This window comes from Entelurus aequoreus, linkage group LG01, assembly GCF_033978785.1.
Source record: "Entelurus aequoreus isolate RoL-2023_Sb linkage group LG01, RoL_Eaeq_v1.1, whole genome shotgun sequence".
In the NCBI taxonomy this organism is placed as follows: Eukaryota; Metazoa; Chordata; class Actinopteri; order Syngnathiformes; family Syngnathidae; genus Entelurus; species Entelurus aequoreus.
Window position 1 is genome coordinate 92,440,198 of NC_084731.1, and position 16,748 is coordinate 92,456,945.

The 16,748-nt window shown below is 39.4% G+C and overlaps 1 protein-coding gene across 8 annotated transcripts in view; it reads right to left on the minus strand.

Annotated features, from left to right (window-relative positions):
• Positions 1 to 12,767, minus strand: part of LOC133659159 (OX-2 membrane glycoprotein-like) — a 35,892-nt gene extending 23,125 nt beyond the window's left edge. For 4 of the 8 annotated variants that reach the window (XR_009827601.1, XM_062061895.1, XM_062061933.1 and 1 more), the window contains exons 1-4: positions 12,479 to 12,767; positions 6,290 to 6,339; positions 6,131 to 6,194; positions 213 to 536 (exon numbers count right to left, since the gene is read on the minus strand). Coding sequence is in view for 7 of the 8 variants with exons in the window: in XM_062061895.1 (XP_061917879.1) it covers positions 213 to 536; positions 6,131 to 6,188 (382 nt within the window). In the remaining variant the exon portion in view is untranslated. Of the gene's footprint in view, positions 1 to 212; positions 537 to 6,130; positions 6,195 to 6,289; positions 6,403 to 12,478 lie in introns of all 8 variants that reach the window. The other 4 variants (XM_062061909.1, XM_062061899.1, XM_062061905.1 and 1 more) reach the window with 4 other exon arrangements.
• Between the last annotated feature and the right edge of the window lie 3,981 nt (positions 12,768 to 16,748).

Here is a 16,748-nt window from a genome sequence, read left to right on the forward strand (position 1 = left end):
TGCACAAAAAAAAAATGTTTATCAGTTTGAACATCAAATATGTTGTCTTTGTAGCATATTCAACTGAATATGGGTTGAAAATGATTTGCAAATCATTGTATTCCGTTTATATTTACATCTAACACAATTTCCCAACTCATATGGAAACGGGGTTTGTATAATCAACGTTGTATCAATGTCTTGATAGAATCGTGGCCAGGCTGTGAACTCACCAGTCACCCTGATGCACGCGCTGCCTTCCTGCGAGCCCCTGGGGAAGACATCGAAGATGCAGCGGAAGCAACCCTCGTCCTCAGGCAACACCCTCGCTATGGTGATGTAGCTGGAGTCCTTGTGTGAGGCAGTCAGCTGCACGTTGGGCAATTGGTGGCTGATGCGGACCGCCGTCCTCTCTTCGTACGCCAGCAGGAGCTTCCTGTGTTTGTCAAGCCAGCGCACCTGTTGGACGCTGTCCCCCGTGGTCGTCGTCACGTTGCAGCCTAACAGGACAGGTTTGCCCGCCTCTGCATGTATAGTGGGGGAAGATAGGACCTCACCTAAGATGACACAAGGTTAACTCAAGTCAGTTTGGTCATTTTTGGTGTAGGCTACTGCAGTGGTTCTTAAACTTTTTTCACCAAGAACCACATCAGAAAACACTTGGCTCTCCAACTACCACCATAGTAACCGACTTAAAGGCCTACTGAAAGCCACTACTACCGACCACGCAGTCTGATAGTTTATATATCAATGATGAAATCTTAACATTGCAACACATGCCAATACGGCCGGGTTAGATTAGTAAAGTGCAATTTTAAATTTCCCGCGAAATATTCTGCTGAAAACGTCTCGGTACGATGACGTTTGCGCGTGACGTCACGGGTTGTAGCGGACATATTGGGACACCATTGTGGCCAGCTATTAAGTCGTCTGTTTTCATCGCAAAATTCCACAGTATTCTGGACATCTGTGTTGGTGAATCTTTTGCAATTTGTTTAATGAACAATGAAGACAGCAAAGAAGAAAGCTGTAGGTGGGAAGCGGTGTATTAGCGGCCGGCTGCAGCAACACAACCAGGAGGACTTTGAGTTGGATAGCAGACGCGCTACCGTGAGTACGCAGCTTTGGCTTCCAAACATTTGATCGCTTGCCCGTACGTGCGTGCCGCTATGTGCATGTCACGTACGTGACTTTGGGGAAATATATGTGCTGTATGAACTTTACGGAGGTGAACGGTACTTTGGGCTGTGGGATTGAGTGTGTTGTGCGGGTGTTTGAGTTGTATTGGTGGGTTATATGGACGGGAGGGGGGAGGTGTTTGTTATGCGGATTAATTTGTGGCATATTAAATATAAGCCTGGTTGTGTTGTGGCTAATAGAGTATATATATGTCTTGTGTTTATTTACTGTTTTAGTCATTCCCAGCTGAATATCAGGTCCCACCTGCCTCTCACAGCATCTTCCCTATCTGAATCGCTTCCACTGCCCTCTAGTCCCTCACTCTCACTTTCCTCATCCACGAATCTTTCATCCTCGCTCAAATTAACGGGGTAATCGTCGCTTTCTCGGTTCGAATCGCTCTCGCTGCTGGTGGCCATGATTGTAAACAATGTGCAGATGAGAGGTGCTCCACAATCTGTGACGTCACGCAACTTCCGGTTTTATCAGCGACCAAAAGTTACAAACTTTATCGTCGATGTTCTCTACTAAATCCTTTCAGCAAAAATATGGCAATATCGCGAAATGATCAAGTATGACACATAGAATGGACCTGCTATCCCCGTTTAAATAAGAAAATTTCATTTCAGTAGGCCTTTAAAATACAGTAGCGTAGTAGGCGTAAGTATTCATTGAAAACAAGGCAGAGCTTTCATTTAACACGCAGACCATAGGGCGCATCGGATTGAAGGCGCACTGCCGTTGAATGGTCTATTTTTGTAATCGTTTTTCATATATTAGGCACACCGGATTATACGGCGCATTAAAGGAGTCATATTATTAATTTTTTTCTAAATGAAAAAACATTTCCTTGTGGTCTACATAACATGTAATGGTGGTTCTTTGCTCAAAATGTTGCATGGATTATGTTTTACAGACCATCTTCAAGCCGCTTTCTAACAGTCGTTTCAGGATGTGCCGTTTTGTGGGCGGTCTTATTTCTCCGTTATCTTTGTTGATAGATAGATAGATAGGTCTTTATTGTCATTGCACAAGTACAACGAAACTTTGTTTTCAGCACAAACCCGTTCAAGATTAGACAAACAAACAGTGTACAGGGTAACAGAACAGGAACGCTGATAGGTCGCCACAAGGCGCCCCGTAAAAGATGGGGAAAAAGGTAAAACGCTGGGGAAGGATGAGTAAAAAAATACAATCTAGACTGGGCTCCTAAGGGGGCCCAGTCTGGAGTGGGAAAAAACCTCCATAGCAAAGCACATATACATATTACAACGTACATCTCGAGATATCTAGCAACAGAGGGAGGGAGTGCGAGGTAATGGTGGTAGGCCGCAGCTCTCGGCGCTGACCATCCTTCCATCACCCCTATGGGATTTGCGTCGAGGGCGTTGGGCTGGGGGGGATGGGGTGTATGTGTGGCGTATATTTTTGTGGATGCAGGTTGTTTGTGTGTAAGCCTACAGTGTGTCTCTGTTCCGCGGCCTTGATCTTGTGCAGCCGATAAGTCCAAAGTCAACAAGGACAGGTGTGTGTCCATGAGAGACAAGAAGGGAGTTTGTTGTGTCTTGGCCGCACTGTCCTTCGGGAGAGTCTCGAAGCCAGGGGAACAATCCAAGTTAGAATGTATTGTATGCGAGTGAAAATAAAAATGCGCTTTTCACTCTAAATTGTCTATCTGTTGTAGCGGTGTAGCGTGCAAGGACGGGAGTGGAAGAAGTGTCAAAAGATGGCGCTAACTGTTTTGATGACATTCAGACTTTACTTCAATCAATAACAGAGCAGCATCTCCTCATCCGGAAACAACATCGGAAATGTGTCCCGTGAAAAACCGTCCGACCGGAGCGCTTAACAACTAAAGTTCCTTGGGTGAATAATGTAAACTCACTACGCCAGTATATTTTAGCATGTTCATGGCGAGTTTACTGACAGATATCATTAAGAACTTTACACTACTTGATATTAGAAATAGCAACAGCGGAGGATGAATGTCACATAACAAGATAGAGAAAAAGAAGAAGCTTATCGACTACGGTGTCGTCACGGACTACGAAGGCGGACGAGAGCAATTTTTCGGGATTTATGCAGATCCCAAATACAGATCAGCAGGTACCAGAAGGTAAGAAAAGTTGCTTTTGTATAATATTGCGTAACAAACGCCAGAAAATATGTCTTATCTTATGCACAAACCATAATACTGATATGTTGTAGCACATCGAGGCTTCATAGCTTACCAAAGTCGTACTAAAACATTTCTATAGATTTTTGAGCGCCGTGTGTAATGTTCTATATTTTCAATGGAACATATAAAATGTTGGTGTTGTTTACTTGAGTCATATTGCCATCATAGTGCAGTCTACACGTATCTCTTATGTTGGATTGCCATCTACTGGTCACACTTATCATTACAACATGGACCAAATAAAATTGCTTCGAGGTCGGTAAGCAAAACCAGAATTATTCCATACATTAGGCTCACCGGGTTATAAGGCGCACTGTCAAGTTTTGAGAGAATTTTTTTTTTAAGTGCGCCTATAAGTCGCAGTTTTTTTCATAGTTTGGCCGGTGGTGCGACTTATACTCGGGAGCGACTTATGTGTGAAATTATTAACACATTACCGTAAAATATCAAATAATATTATTTAGCTCATTCACGTAAGAGACTAGACGTATAAGATTTCATGGGATTTAGCGATTAGGAGTGACAGATTGTTTGGTAAACGTATAGCATGTTCTATATGTTATAGTTATTTGAATGACTCTTACCATAATATGTTACGTTAACATACCAGGCACGTTCTCAGTTGGTTATTTATGCCTCATATAACGTACACTTATTCAGCCTGTTGTTCACTATTCTTTATTTATTTTAAATTGCCTTTCAAATGTCTATTCTTGGTGTTGGCTTTTATCAAATACATTCCCCCAAAAAATGCGACTTATACTCCCGTGCGACTTATATATGTTTTTTTCCTTCTTTATTATGCATTTTCGGCAGGTGCGACTTATACTCCGAAAAATACGGTACTCTATCAATTTCCACTAGATTTAATTTTAATGTTAATTATATATCAGAATCAGAATAGTTTTATTGCCATTGTTTGAGAACAGGTTCACAAACTAGGAATTTTTCTTGGTGCAATCGTGCAACATAAAACACATATAACACATATTTGGTAATAAAAAGAGCTGTAACTGAGCTATCAGATCTTGTTATAGACTTAGAAGGAAATCAAGGAATTCAAGGAGCTGCTGTTAGGAGTTATTGTTCATGTGCCTTATGGCCGAGGGGAAAAAACTGTTCAGGTGGCGGGAGGTGTGGGTCTGGATGGACCGTAGTCTCCTGCCTGAGGGGAGAGGGGAGAATAGTTTGTGTCCAGGGTGAGAAGAGTCAGCTGTGATCCGACCCACACGCCTCCTGGTCCTGGAGGAGAACAAGTCCTGGAGGGATGAGAGCTTGCAGCCAATCACCTTCTCAGCAGCATGTACGATGCGCTGCAGTCCATGCTTATCCTGGACTGTGGCGCCGGGGAACCACACGGTGATGGAGGAGGTCAGGATGGACTCCATGATGGCTGAGTAAAACTGCACCAGCATCTCGGTCGGCACCTTAAGTTTCCTCAGCTGCCGCAGGAAGTACATCCTCTGCTGGGCCTTCTTGATGAGGGAGCTGATGGTCAGCTCCCACTTGAGGTCTTGGGTGATGGTGGTGCCCAAAAAACGGAAGGAGTCCACAAGGAAGACGGGGGTGGGAGAGTCAATCAGGGTGAGGAGGGATGGTGGGGCTGTGACTTTCCTGAAGTCCATGATCATCTCCACTGATTTCTGGGCGTTCAGCTCCAGGTTGTTGAGGCTGCACCAGGACGCCAGCCGGTCCACCTCTCTCCTGTAGGCGGAGTCATCGCCATCCGAGATGAGCCCGATGAGGGTGGTGTCATCCGCAAACGAGCAGTTTTACGGACTGGTGACTGGAGGTGCAGCAGTTTGTATACAGGGAGAAGAGCCAGGGGGAGAGTACACAGCCCTGAGGAGTACCAGTGTTCGTGGTTCGACTGTCCGAGACAATCTTCCCCAGCCGCACGTGCTGTCTTCGGTCTGTCAGGAAGTCATTGATCCAACTGCAGAGGGAGTCGGGCACGCTGAGCTGGTAGAGCTTGTCTCGTAGCAGTCCAGGTAGGATGGTGTTGAAGGCAGAGCTGAAGTCCACAAACAGGATCCTAGCGTAGGTTCCTGGGGAGTCCAGATGCTCCAGGATGAAGTGGAAGGCCAGGTTCACTGCATCATCCACAGACCTGTTGGCTCTGTAGGCGAACTGCAGTAGGTCCAGGTGGGCGGCGGTGTTGTCCTTGAGGTGGGGCAGGACCAAGCGCTCAAAGGACTTCATGACCACAGACGTCAGCGCAACCGGCCTGTAGTCATTTAGTCCTGTGAGCTGTGCTTTCTTGGGGACAGGGACAATGGTGGAGGTCTTAAAGCAGGACGGCACGCGGCATAGCTCCAGAGAGGTGTTAAAAATGTCAGTGAAGACAGGAGCCAGCTGATCCGCACAGTGTCTGAGAGTGGAGGGGGAGACACCATCCGGCCCGGGGGCCTTCCGCGTATTCAGCTTCAAGAACTGCCGGCGTACATCCTCTTCTCGGATGGCGAGGGCCGTTACAGTCCTATGATGTTCTTGGAGTCCTGTGATGTCCTTGGAGTCCTTTGAGTCCTTTAACTCCTTTATTGAAGTGCTGGCATTGGTGGGGAGGGTGATGGTGGGGGAAGCAGGGCTTTGATGAGCTGAAGGCCGTTCATGACGACAGTAATGTGTGTTGAGGCCCTGAGTGAGAGTCCGGTCATTCAGGGCCTGGGGGGTTTTGGGCTTGTTATATATGCATTGATGCAGTGTGCAATGTTTCCTCCATTAATTACATGTGCAACTTGAATATCTCAGGATTATAATTAATATGTGACAACAAAACTAGATGCAACTAACCTTGCGTGCTGGATGTTCCTCCGATCCAGAGCAGTAAGGTCAGACGCAGCCCAAACATGTCAAACTGATGCAAAGCCATCAACAGATAACACACACACACACACAATGAATGTTAGTCCTTAGCTTAAGGAAGTTCAGGGGAACTTGATGCAGACTCACCCTCGTCAATCAATATTCAGCAGGAGTGGGTCTGCATGGCGCACTGTCTGCTGCACGAGAGGAGAAATAGCCTCTAGTCGTCATTTGCTTTAAGGTCCATTAAAAGGGAGTGACTGCCATGCACACCACAAAAACAAAGTCTAGACCAGTGTTTTTCAACCACTGTGCCACGGCACACTAGTGCGGTGTGAGATACAGTCTGGTGTGCCATGGGAGATTATGTAATTTCACCTAATTGGGTTAAAAATATTTTTTGCACACATGTAATTATAATCCGTAAATAATGTGCCGTTGTTGAGTGTCTGTGCTGTCTAGAGCTCGGCAGAGTAACCGTGTAATACTCTTCCATGTCAGTAGGTGGCAGCAGGTAGCTAGTTGCTTTGTAGATGTCGGAAACGTGGTTTGTCGTGACCACAATATGCGGGAAGCAGCGTGCATGTAGGTAAAAAGGTATCTAACACTTAAACCAGTGGTTCTTAACCTGTGTTCGATCGAACCCTGGGGGTTCGGTGAGTCGGCCTCAGGGGTTCGGCGGAGGTCAAAACACACCCGACTCATCGTGTGAATACAAACTACTCCCTATCGGCGTATTACGGATACGGCAACAGCTGACTGATTTGCAGGTGTGTAATTTGTTGTGAGTTTATGCACTGTGTTGGTTTTGTTCTTTGAACAAGGTGATGTTCATGCACGGTTCATTTTGTGCACCATTATAAAAACATGGTAACACTTTAGTATGGGGAACATATTCACCATTAATTAGTTGCTCATTGACATGCAAATTAGTAACATATTGGCTCTTAACTAGTCATTATTAAGTAAGTAAGTTAATGCCTTATTTGGCATGGCCTCATTATAGCCCTAACCCTCTAACCCTGGCCCTAACCCTCTAACCCTAAACAAATAAATCTAAATTAAGTCTTTGTTACTTAGAAAATGTTCCCCTAGTGTCCAAAAAACTCAAAATTAAGTCTTTGTTACTTAGAATATGTTCCCCATACTAAAGTGTTACCAAAAACATATAACTTTGTCTTGAATTTGAAAAAAAACAACATTTTATTTTTCACTAAAGAAGGGTTCGGTGAATGCGCATATGAAACTGGTGATGTTCGGTACCTCCAACAAGGTTAAGAACCCCTAACTTAAACCAAAAATAAACAAAAGGTGAGTGCCGCTAAGGAAAAGGAATTGAAGCTTAGGCATGGCTTAGCAAAACGAAACTAAAGCTGAAATGGCTGCAACGTAAACAAAACCCAAAATGCTGGACGACAGCAAAGACTTACAACGCGTGGAGCGGAGACGGCGTCCACAAAATACATCCGTACATGACACGACAATCAACAATGTCCCCACAAAGAAGGAAAGTGTCCGCACAACTTAAATAGTCTGGATTGCTAAAACAAAGCAGGTGTGTGTCATGACGAGGGTTTTTTTTTGCAACTTACTGCGAGGATTGTTCTCCCGGGACGCGAACGGACTTTTCCGGACAACGATAGCAGGTAGGAACATATTTATTTTCCTCTCAAATAGGTGCAAACTAGTGATGGGTCCGGCAACACCGATGCATCGGCGCATGCGTCGAGCTCATAGAGCAAAACCCTGTGTCGGTGCGCGTACCGCTTTTAGAAAGTCACATGACCGATCATGAGCTGTTTCGGTCACGTGACTGATACGTGAACTGTGTCGCACTGACGCCTCCTCTGTGCCCTGTGAGCGGGTCTTTTCTACAGCCAGAGAAATAATAACTAAGGAGAGAAATCGTCTAAAATTTAATACGTTGGAAAAACTGTTTTTTTTAAATAAAAATGTGTAAAAAAAATAAAAATAAAAATTCCCAGTCCACATTGATACATGTTCACATTATTTATTGACTGTATCTAAAAAAGATAAAAATAAATTTTTATTTAAATGAAGATATGAAATAATCCAAAATGAAATACAATGACTTGGTTTATATTATTGTATATACTAGCTCATAAAATCAGTGTCAGTTGAGTCGGTCCATAGGTTGCCTGTAGGGATTTTTAATGTCCAGCAGATGTCAGTATTTAGTGACACAGTATCGACACAGTACCAATACAGTTTTGCAATGTGTCGAAACTAGGGATGTCCGATAATGGCTTTTTGCCGATATATCCGATATTCCGATATTGTCCAACTCTTTAATTACCGATACCGATATCAACCGATACCGATATCAACCGATATATGCAGTCGTGGAATTAACACATTATTATGCCTAATTTGGACAACCATATATGGTGAAGATAAGGTACTTTTAAAAAAAATAAAATAAATAAGATAACTAAATTAAAAACATTTTCTTGAATAAAAAAGAAAGTAAAACAATATAAAAACAGTTACATAGAAACTAGTAATTAATGAAAATGAGTAAAATTAACTGTTAAAGGTTAGTACTATTAGTGGACCAGCAGCACGCACAATCATGTGTGCTTACAGACTGTATCCCTTGCAGACTGTATTGATATATATTGATATATAATGTAGGAACCAGAATATTGATAACAGAAAGAAATGGGGGGAGGGAGGTTGTTTGGGTTGGTGCACTAATTGTAAGTGTATCTTGTGTTTTTTATGTTGATTTAATAAAAAAAAATTAAAAAAACGATACAGATAATAAAAAAAACGATACCGATAATTTCCAATATTACATTTTAACGCATTTATCGGCCGATAATATCGGCAGGCCGATATTATCGGACATCCCTAGTCGAAACGCTTCATGACGCCTCATCAACCCATCACTAGCATGAAGCATGAAAAGAGCAATCGCAAGAAAATAAGCATGAACAGAGCATGAAATGAACAATGTCGCCGGCCCGACTAACTGGCAACAACAGGCTTAAATAATATCAAGTGATTACAAACAGGCGCGCGTCCGGAACACAAGAGGCAGGTGAAACTAATGAGTCGCCATGGTGACTAAAACAAACAAGGGTGCGCAAAAACAGGAACTAATGGAGTCTTAATAACAAGATCTGATAGCTCAGTTACAGCTCTTTTTATTACCATATCAGTGTTACATGTGTTTTATGTTGCACGATTGCACCAAGAAAAATTCCTAGTTTGTGAACCCGTTCTCAAACAATAGCAATAAAAACTATTCTGATTCTGATTCTGATTAAACAAACAGAAAATAACGAAAAACATGATCCAGATCATGACAGTGTGGAGAATAGCGCTGAAGGAAGACATGAAACTGCAACAGGAAAATACCAACAAAACAGGAAAAAGCCACCAAAATAGGAGCGCAAGACAAGAACTAAAACACTACACACAGGAAAACACCAAAAACCTCAAAATAAGTCAGGGGGTGATGTGACAAGTGGTGACAGTACACCTACTTTGAGACAAGAGCTATATTGATGCATGCTTGGTTATGGTTTAAATTCATATCCAACAATTGCGAGAACGACTTTTTGTTGTCAATATCGTTTTTTTTTAATGATTTCTGCTTGTGGTGTGCCTCAGGATTTTTTCAATGAAAAAAATGTGCCTCGGCTCAACAAAGGTTAAAAAACACTGTTATAGACAGCAGCAACCTCTAATGTTTGTAAACCCAACACCCGACCGTGTTCCTATCGGCCGCAAAGACAACAACAGGGAGAACGCCGAGTCATAAGAGACATTTTTATATTCATTTCAATTTGTGTAATGTTTTTGTTTAAAAGTCAACAGTATTTTAGTGTTTAACAAAAAGTTATCATTTTGCATAAAAGATAAGGAAACAAATTGAGGTTTCAGTATGGTGATGGGTCATTCGTGAACAATCCAGCTCTTTAAAACCGACTTTTCAAGTGAACGAGCTCCACATTTTTTTTTACCCCAGTCTCATCTTTTGATCTTTTTTTTTTTAGCTGTCAAAGACGCACATGATTGGTCACAATGTCTGGTGCCATATGTGACTAGACTGAGCAGATGTTGAAATAAGGGTTACACGCACACACACACTCAATCCCTACAGACTTTGTGTGGACTAACACATCGTGTCCAATATTTTACACAAAGATAAAAGAAGTCATAGTTTATTTAATATTTAATTAAACTAATTTAAATAATGGATCCCATATTCCAATATATGACTCATTATTATCTAAACTAAATGCAGTTTTTTCACACATATATTGAAGTGTCAACAATGGACAGAACACGGGTATAATTATTATAATGTATATTATAATATAAAATGTTACATAGTATAATTATTCAAATCTGAATAAATTGTTAAAAATGTTTGCCGGTATTTATATTTATGAATATTTGTGAATAAATGGAAAATACTATAACCAAGCCTCTACTTAGACTTAGACAAACTTTATTGATCCACATGGGAAATTGTTCCACTCTGTAGCTCAGTTACAAAGAATGGAAAGGGTAAGGATGGAAAGGATAATGCAGGTATTAAGTAGACTAAAAATGTACCGTAGTAGCAATATAAAATATAACATATATGTAATATTTACATATTATATATACAGTATATAATACATACTGATATATTATATTAAATTCTTATATAATATATACAATATATAACAAATCCCAATTACCATGTACCAATATTAAGGTATATGTAACAGCTGCAGCAAAAAATAAATAAATAAATAAATAAATGATATAACTACATTCGTTATTTGAACATTTTAACAAGTAGAGGTGTTGTTTTTGGATTATTTGTTTTTGACATGCTGAACAATAAAATTACATGAGGGAACATCAAACTTTATTGATCCACAAGGGAAATTGTTCCACACAGTCGCTCAGTCTCAAAGGATAGAAAGGGTTAGTATGGACAGGATAATGCTGGTATTAAGTAGACTAAAAATGTACCGTAGTAGCAATATAAAATATAACATATATGTAATATTTACATATTATATATACAGTATATCATATATACTGATGTATTATATTATATTTTTATATAATATATACAATATATAACAAATCCCAATTACCATGTACAATATTACAGTATATGTAACAGCTGCAGCAAAAATATAATAAATACAAAATATAAGTTATATTATATATTATTATGTTCAAATAACGAATGTAGTTATATTATATAACTACATTCGTTATTTGAACATTTTAACAAGTAGAGATGTTGTTTTTGGAGTATTTGTTTTTGACATGCTGAATAATAAAGTTACATGAGGGAACATCAAACTTTATTGATCCACAAGGGAATTTGTTCCACACAGTCGCTCAGTTTCAAAGGATGGAAAGGGTTAGTATGGACAGGATAATGCAGGTATTAAAGTAGACTAAAAATGTACCATAGTAGCAACATAAAATATAACATATATGTAATATTTAAATATTATATATACAGTATATACTGATATATTATATTATATTTGTATATGATATATACAATATTATAACAAATCCCAATTACCATGTACAATATTACAGTATATGTAACAGCTGCAGCAAAAATATAATAAATAAAAAATATAACTACATTCGTTATTTGAACATTTTAACAAGTAGAGATGTTGATTTTGGAGTATTTGTTTTTGACATGCTGAATAATAAAATTACATGAGGGAACATCAAACTTTATTGATCCACAAGTGAAATTGTTCCACACAGTAGCTCAGTTTCAAAGGAAGGAAAGGGTTAGGATGGACAGGATAATGCAGGTATTAAAGTAGACTAAAAATGTACCATAGTAGCAACATAAAATATAACATATATGTAATATTTAAATATTATATATACAGTATATAGTATATACTGATATATTATATTATATTTGTATATAATATATACAATATATAAAAAATCCCAATTACCATGTACAATATTACAGTATATGTAACAGCTGCAGCAAAAAATAAAAATTAAAAATTAAAAAAAATAACTACGTTCATTATTTGAACATTTTAACAAGTAGAGATGTTGTTTTTGGATTATTTGTTTTTGACATGCTGAACAATAAAGTTACATGAGGGAACATCAAAAGGAGTAGGAAGAATCAGATCTTATTTAGTCCTATATTTGCCGGATGCATGTCTATTACTCATAATTCCTTCACACAACCTGTTTAACATGTTGACAGAAAAACAGTAAATAATGATAAACAAGATAATACATACACTGGTATATGTACAAAAATAAAATATTGTGTCACGGCATAGAAAAGCAGATTAAACTCACCCACATGTCAAGAAGAATAACTTTTCGGTGAGCAGCAGGTCAAACGTGTTGCATGTGACGTGAAAGTGAAAAAACCCCTCCAAACTGCAAAAGACCCCTTCAACGTGATGCTATCCTCATCATTGTTTTTTAAAATGTGCCCTCTAGTGGCTATTTTGTGTAGTTCGCTAGGATACAACAGACTTTATCCATCCATCCATCCATCCATTTTCTACCGGGGTGCTGGAGCCTATCCCACTTTATTTATCCCAAAAATGGGTACAATTATGTGGTTGCACGGCAGATACAAAAAGTCCACAAAAAAGGTAAAAACACAACAAAAAAAAACAAGAGGAAAACATCAAAGAAAACAAAGTACATAAAAGACATTAAAAGAGCGACAAAGCTGATGGCGCCATTTCAACATACAGCTACAAAAGTAAAAGGGAAACCCCCCAAAAATGACCAATAAATAAGTCAGTTGTTTAGGGCTGACTTTTTTTGGTAAAATATGACATTTGTTTGACATAAATCTGTCATTTATTTTAAAAAATCAAATACATTTTGCTGTCAACGTCCCATAATTATTTTGTTTGAATCAAAGTGGGAATGTGTAGCGATAAATAATCACATAGGAATTGACGACTACAATTCTGTTCAATCCATTGTGTTTAACAGTTACGTTTATATTCCAGATAAAGTCCAAAGAGAATATGAAAAGGTGACAAAAATAGGTTTACATGTCCGAGAGGAAAGAAAAGTGTTTCATATCTCCAGTTTAAAACTGCTTTGACACTTAGGCTTTATTTGAGAAAGCAAACCAAACACTATAAACGGGCAAAAACTAGGATAAAACAGATGGTCTTGATGCGGACACGTTTGTTACGGGATACTTTCTAATATGATTTCTGTCTTGAAAATTTTGTATCTGTAATTTTATTTTAATTTTATTTTTTTATTTATTATTTTATTTCAGGCAATCACATAAAAGAAAGTACAAAGTTGACAACACATAATAATATAAATCAATATAGTGCAAAAGGTAATGTACAGTGTGTAATGCATGATATGCAAGTGATATGCAACCAACTGCCAATTCAGCGGCGCCATTTCAACATATAGCTACAAAAGTAAACAAAACACCCCCAAAAATGACCAATAAATAAGTCAGTTGTTTAGAGCTACAACCTACAGAGCCCCTAAAGCAGACCTGGGCAAATTAAGGCCCGGGGGCCACATGCGGCCCGTTAAGCTTTTCAGTCTGGCCCGCTGGACATTCCCAAATAATTTTTTTAGATCTTTAAGATGGAAAGTGTAGTTGCCATTATGATGTGCAGTCATGTTTTTTAATGACCGTAAGTCTTGAACTATACAAAGTATTTCAATGGTTGGAATCTGCGCTTATGGATGATATATCAGTTACTATGGTCATATAATTAGTTACTATGGTCATCTAATTAGTTACTATGGCCATCTAATTAGTTACTATGGTAATCTACGTCACAGCAGCTCAGACGAGGCACCAAGTGTGGGCGGGAAGCGTTTCCACAGAGGCGGAAGGAGCTTTTCACAACAAAGTTCTAAAGCTTAGTGATATATCAGATTGTAGGTGGGTTTATTTTGTACCCTTTGCGTTCATATTTTTGTTGCGTTTCACTTGATTGTAAAATATGTCAATCGAAAGGGGCTGTAACATTCATATTTTGTCAATATTCAGTGTTTTATCGTTCATAGAAAATGTAAATTCCATTACGTTTTTTAAGGCGGTCTGTCATAACGTTTTTAGCATTCAATCAGACATTATTGTGAATTTTTGTATTCGTGTCCCTTAAAATAGATATACCGGCCCCCAGACACATTTTTTACTCTAAATGTGGCCCCAGAGTCAAAATAATTGCCCAGGCCTGCCCTAAAGGGACATGGGGGAATTTTTTTTATTTATTATTATTATTTTTATTTTTTTAGACATGTATCTTTCTCATGCGCACGAGAAACTTTTTATAAAGTTATAAAAAAAATATATTATTTAAATTATAATTTTTTTTTTGTATAATTTTTTTTTTGGATACATGTCTAAAAAAAAAAAAAATTATAAAAAATGTTTTTCCCCCATGTCCCTTTAGGGGATCCGTAACAACCACTAGGGGAGGCATGTGACTTTTTTTTTTTTTTTTATAAGATATGACATCTTTTTTTTTCTTTTTAATTCAAGTCTGTCATTTATTTAAAAAAAAAAAAAAAAAAATCTAATACACGTTGCTCTCAATGTTCCATAGTTAGGTTATTTGAATCAAAGTGGGGAAAGTGTACCACAGTTCATTCTGTTTACACAACACGGACATTGTGACGTCATCAAGGCTCACTTTTATCCTTTTGGGAACCAGGATGAGGTGATGGAACAAAGGCAAATATATTATAATATCGGACAAAGTTATGTTTAAGTTTGTTTTTTGTATCCCATAGCAGATAATCATGGTGTGTTCAGGGACCTTCGATTTAAGTTCGAAACAGGAGTCGTTAGTTTTTAAAGACAGGGGCGGCTTAACCCCCAGCACTCGTAGTACACTGTATTGCCAAAAGTATTTGGCCACCCAACCAAATGATCAGAATCAGGTGTCCTAATCACTTGGCCCGGCCACAGGTGTATAAAATCAAGTACTTAGGCATGGAGACTGTTTCTACAAACATTTGTGAAAGAATTGGCCGCTCTCAGTGATTTCCAGCGTGGAACTGTCATAGGATGCCACCTGTGCAACAAATCCAGTCGTGAAATTTCCTCGCTCCTAAATATTCCAAAGTCAACTGTTGGCTATATTATAAGAAAATGGGAGAGTTTGGGAACAACAGCAACTCAGCCACCAAGTGGTAGGCCACGTAAACTGACAGAAAGGGGTCAGCGGATGCTGAAGCGCATAGTGCAAAGAGGTCTCCGACTTTCTGCACAGTCAGTTGCTACAGAGCTCCAAACTTCATGTGACCTTCCAATTAGCCCACGTACAGTACGCAGAGAGCTTCATGGAATGGGTTTCCATGGCCGAGCAGCTGCATCTAAGCCATACATCACCAAGTCCAATGCAAAGCATCGGATGCAGTGGTGTAAAACAGTTGGGCTTGGCCCCTTAGTTCCAGTGAAAGGAACTTTGAATGCTCCAGGATACCAAAACATTTTGGACAATTCCATGCTCCCAACCTTGTGGGAACAGTTTGGAGCGGGCCCCTTCCTCTTCCAACATGACTGTGCACCAGTGCACAAAGCAAGGTCCATAAAGACATGGATGACAGAGTCTGGCGTGGATGAACTTGACTGGCCTGCACAGAGTCCTGACCTGAACCCGGATAGAACACCTTTGGGATGAATTAGAACGGAGACTGAGAGCCAGGCCTTCTCGGCCGACATCAGTGTGTGACCTCACCAATGCGCTTTTGGAAGAATGGTGGAAAATTCCTATAAAACACACTCCACAACCTTGTGGACAGCCTTCCCAGAAGAGTTGGAGCTGTAATAGCGGCAAAAGGTGGACCCACATCATATTGAACCCTATGGGTTAGGAATGGTTCAAGTTCATATGTGAGTCAAGAGAGGTGGCCAAATACTTTTGGCAATATAGTCTAATACAGAAATAATTACAATCATTTTTAAAATCATTTTATACTATGAAGCATATTTATTTCAGTTTTTTAAACTCACATTATGGCTACTTGACAATACATTTGTCCGCACATTTTTTGTAAATGCAATTTAAAAAAGAAAAATAATTATAATAATAATTAAGGGGTTTAAGAATATTTCAGGGAGCCTTTAGCTCCCTACAAAAGGCTTAATGACAGCGCTGATGAAACACATCATTGATTAGACCTAGACAAGTGCTTCATCTTCTTCTTCTTGTTTGTTTATTTATTAGACAGATACATACAGTACATGTGAACCATTTTATATCCACACAAGACAAACACTACAAAAAATAATAAATAAATAAGTTAACAGCAATTAAGGTGAAAGGAGCATGTCTAGTAGGAAGGGGATTCGTATGGCCCCATTCGTCACGGTTTACCTGACACATGAAACGTGACGAGGGGCTGGGGGTGCACAATCCACTTGAGGCGCCAGATGGCAGTAGTGTTGAATATTTAGTTTTATATATAGTTTTGTGGCAAGTCCAACTTTGACCACTAGCGATGTAGAGTGACGCTTTCCATCATTTTCTGCAGACTGCATTGCAAAATGATTAACCCCCAACCCCAATGGGGCCCATATGAATCCCTTTCCCTGCTGTACAGTCAAAATAAAATG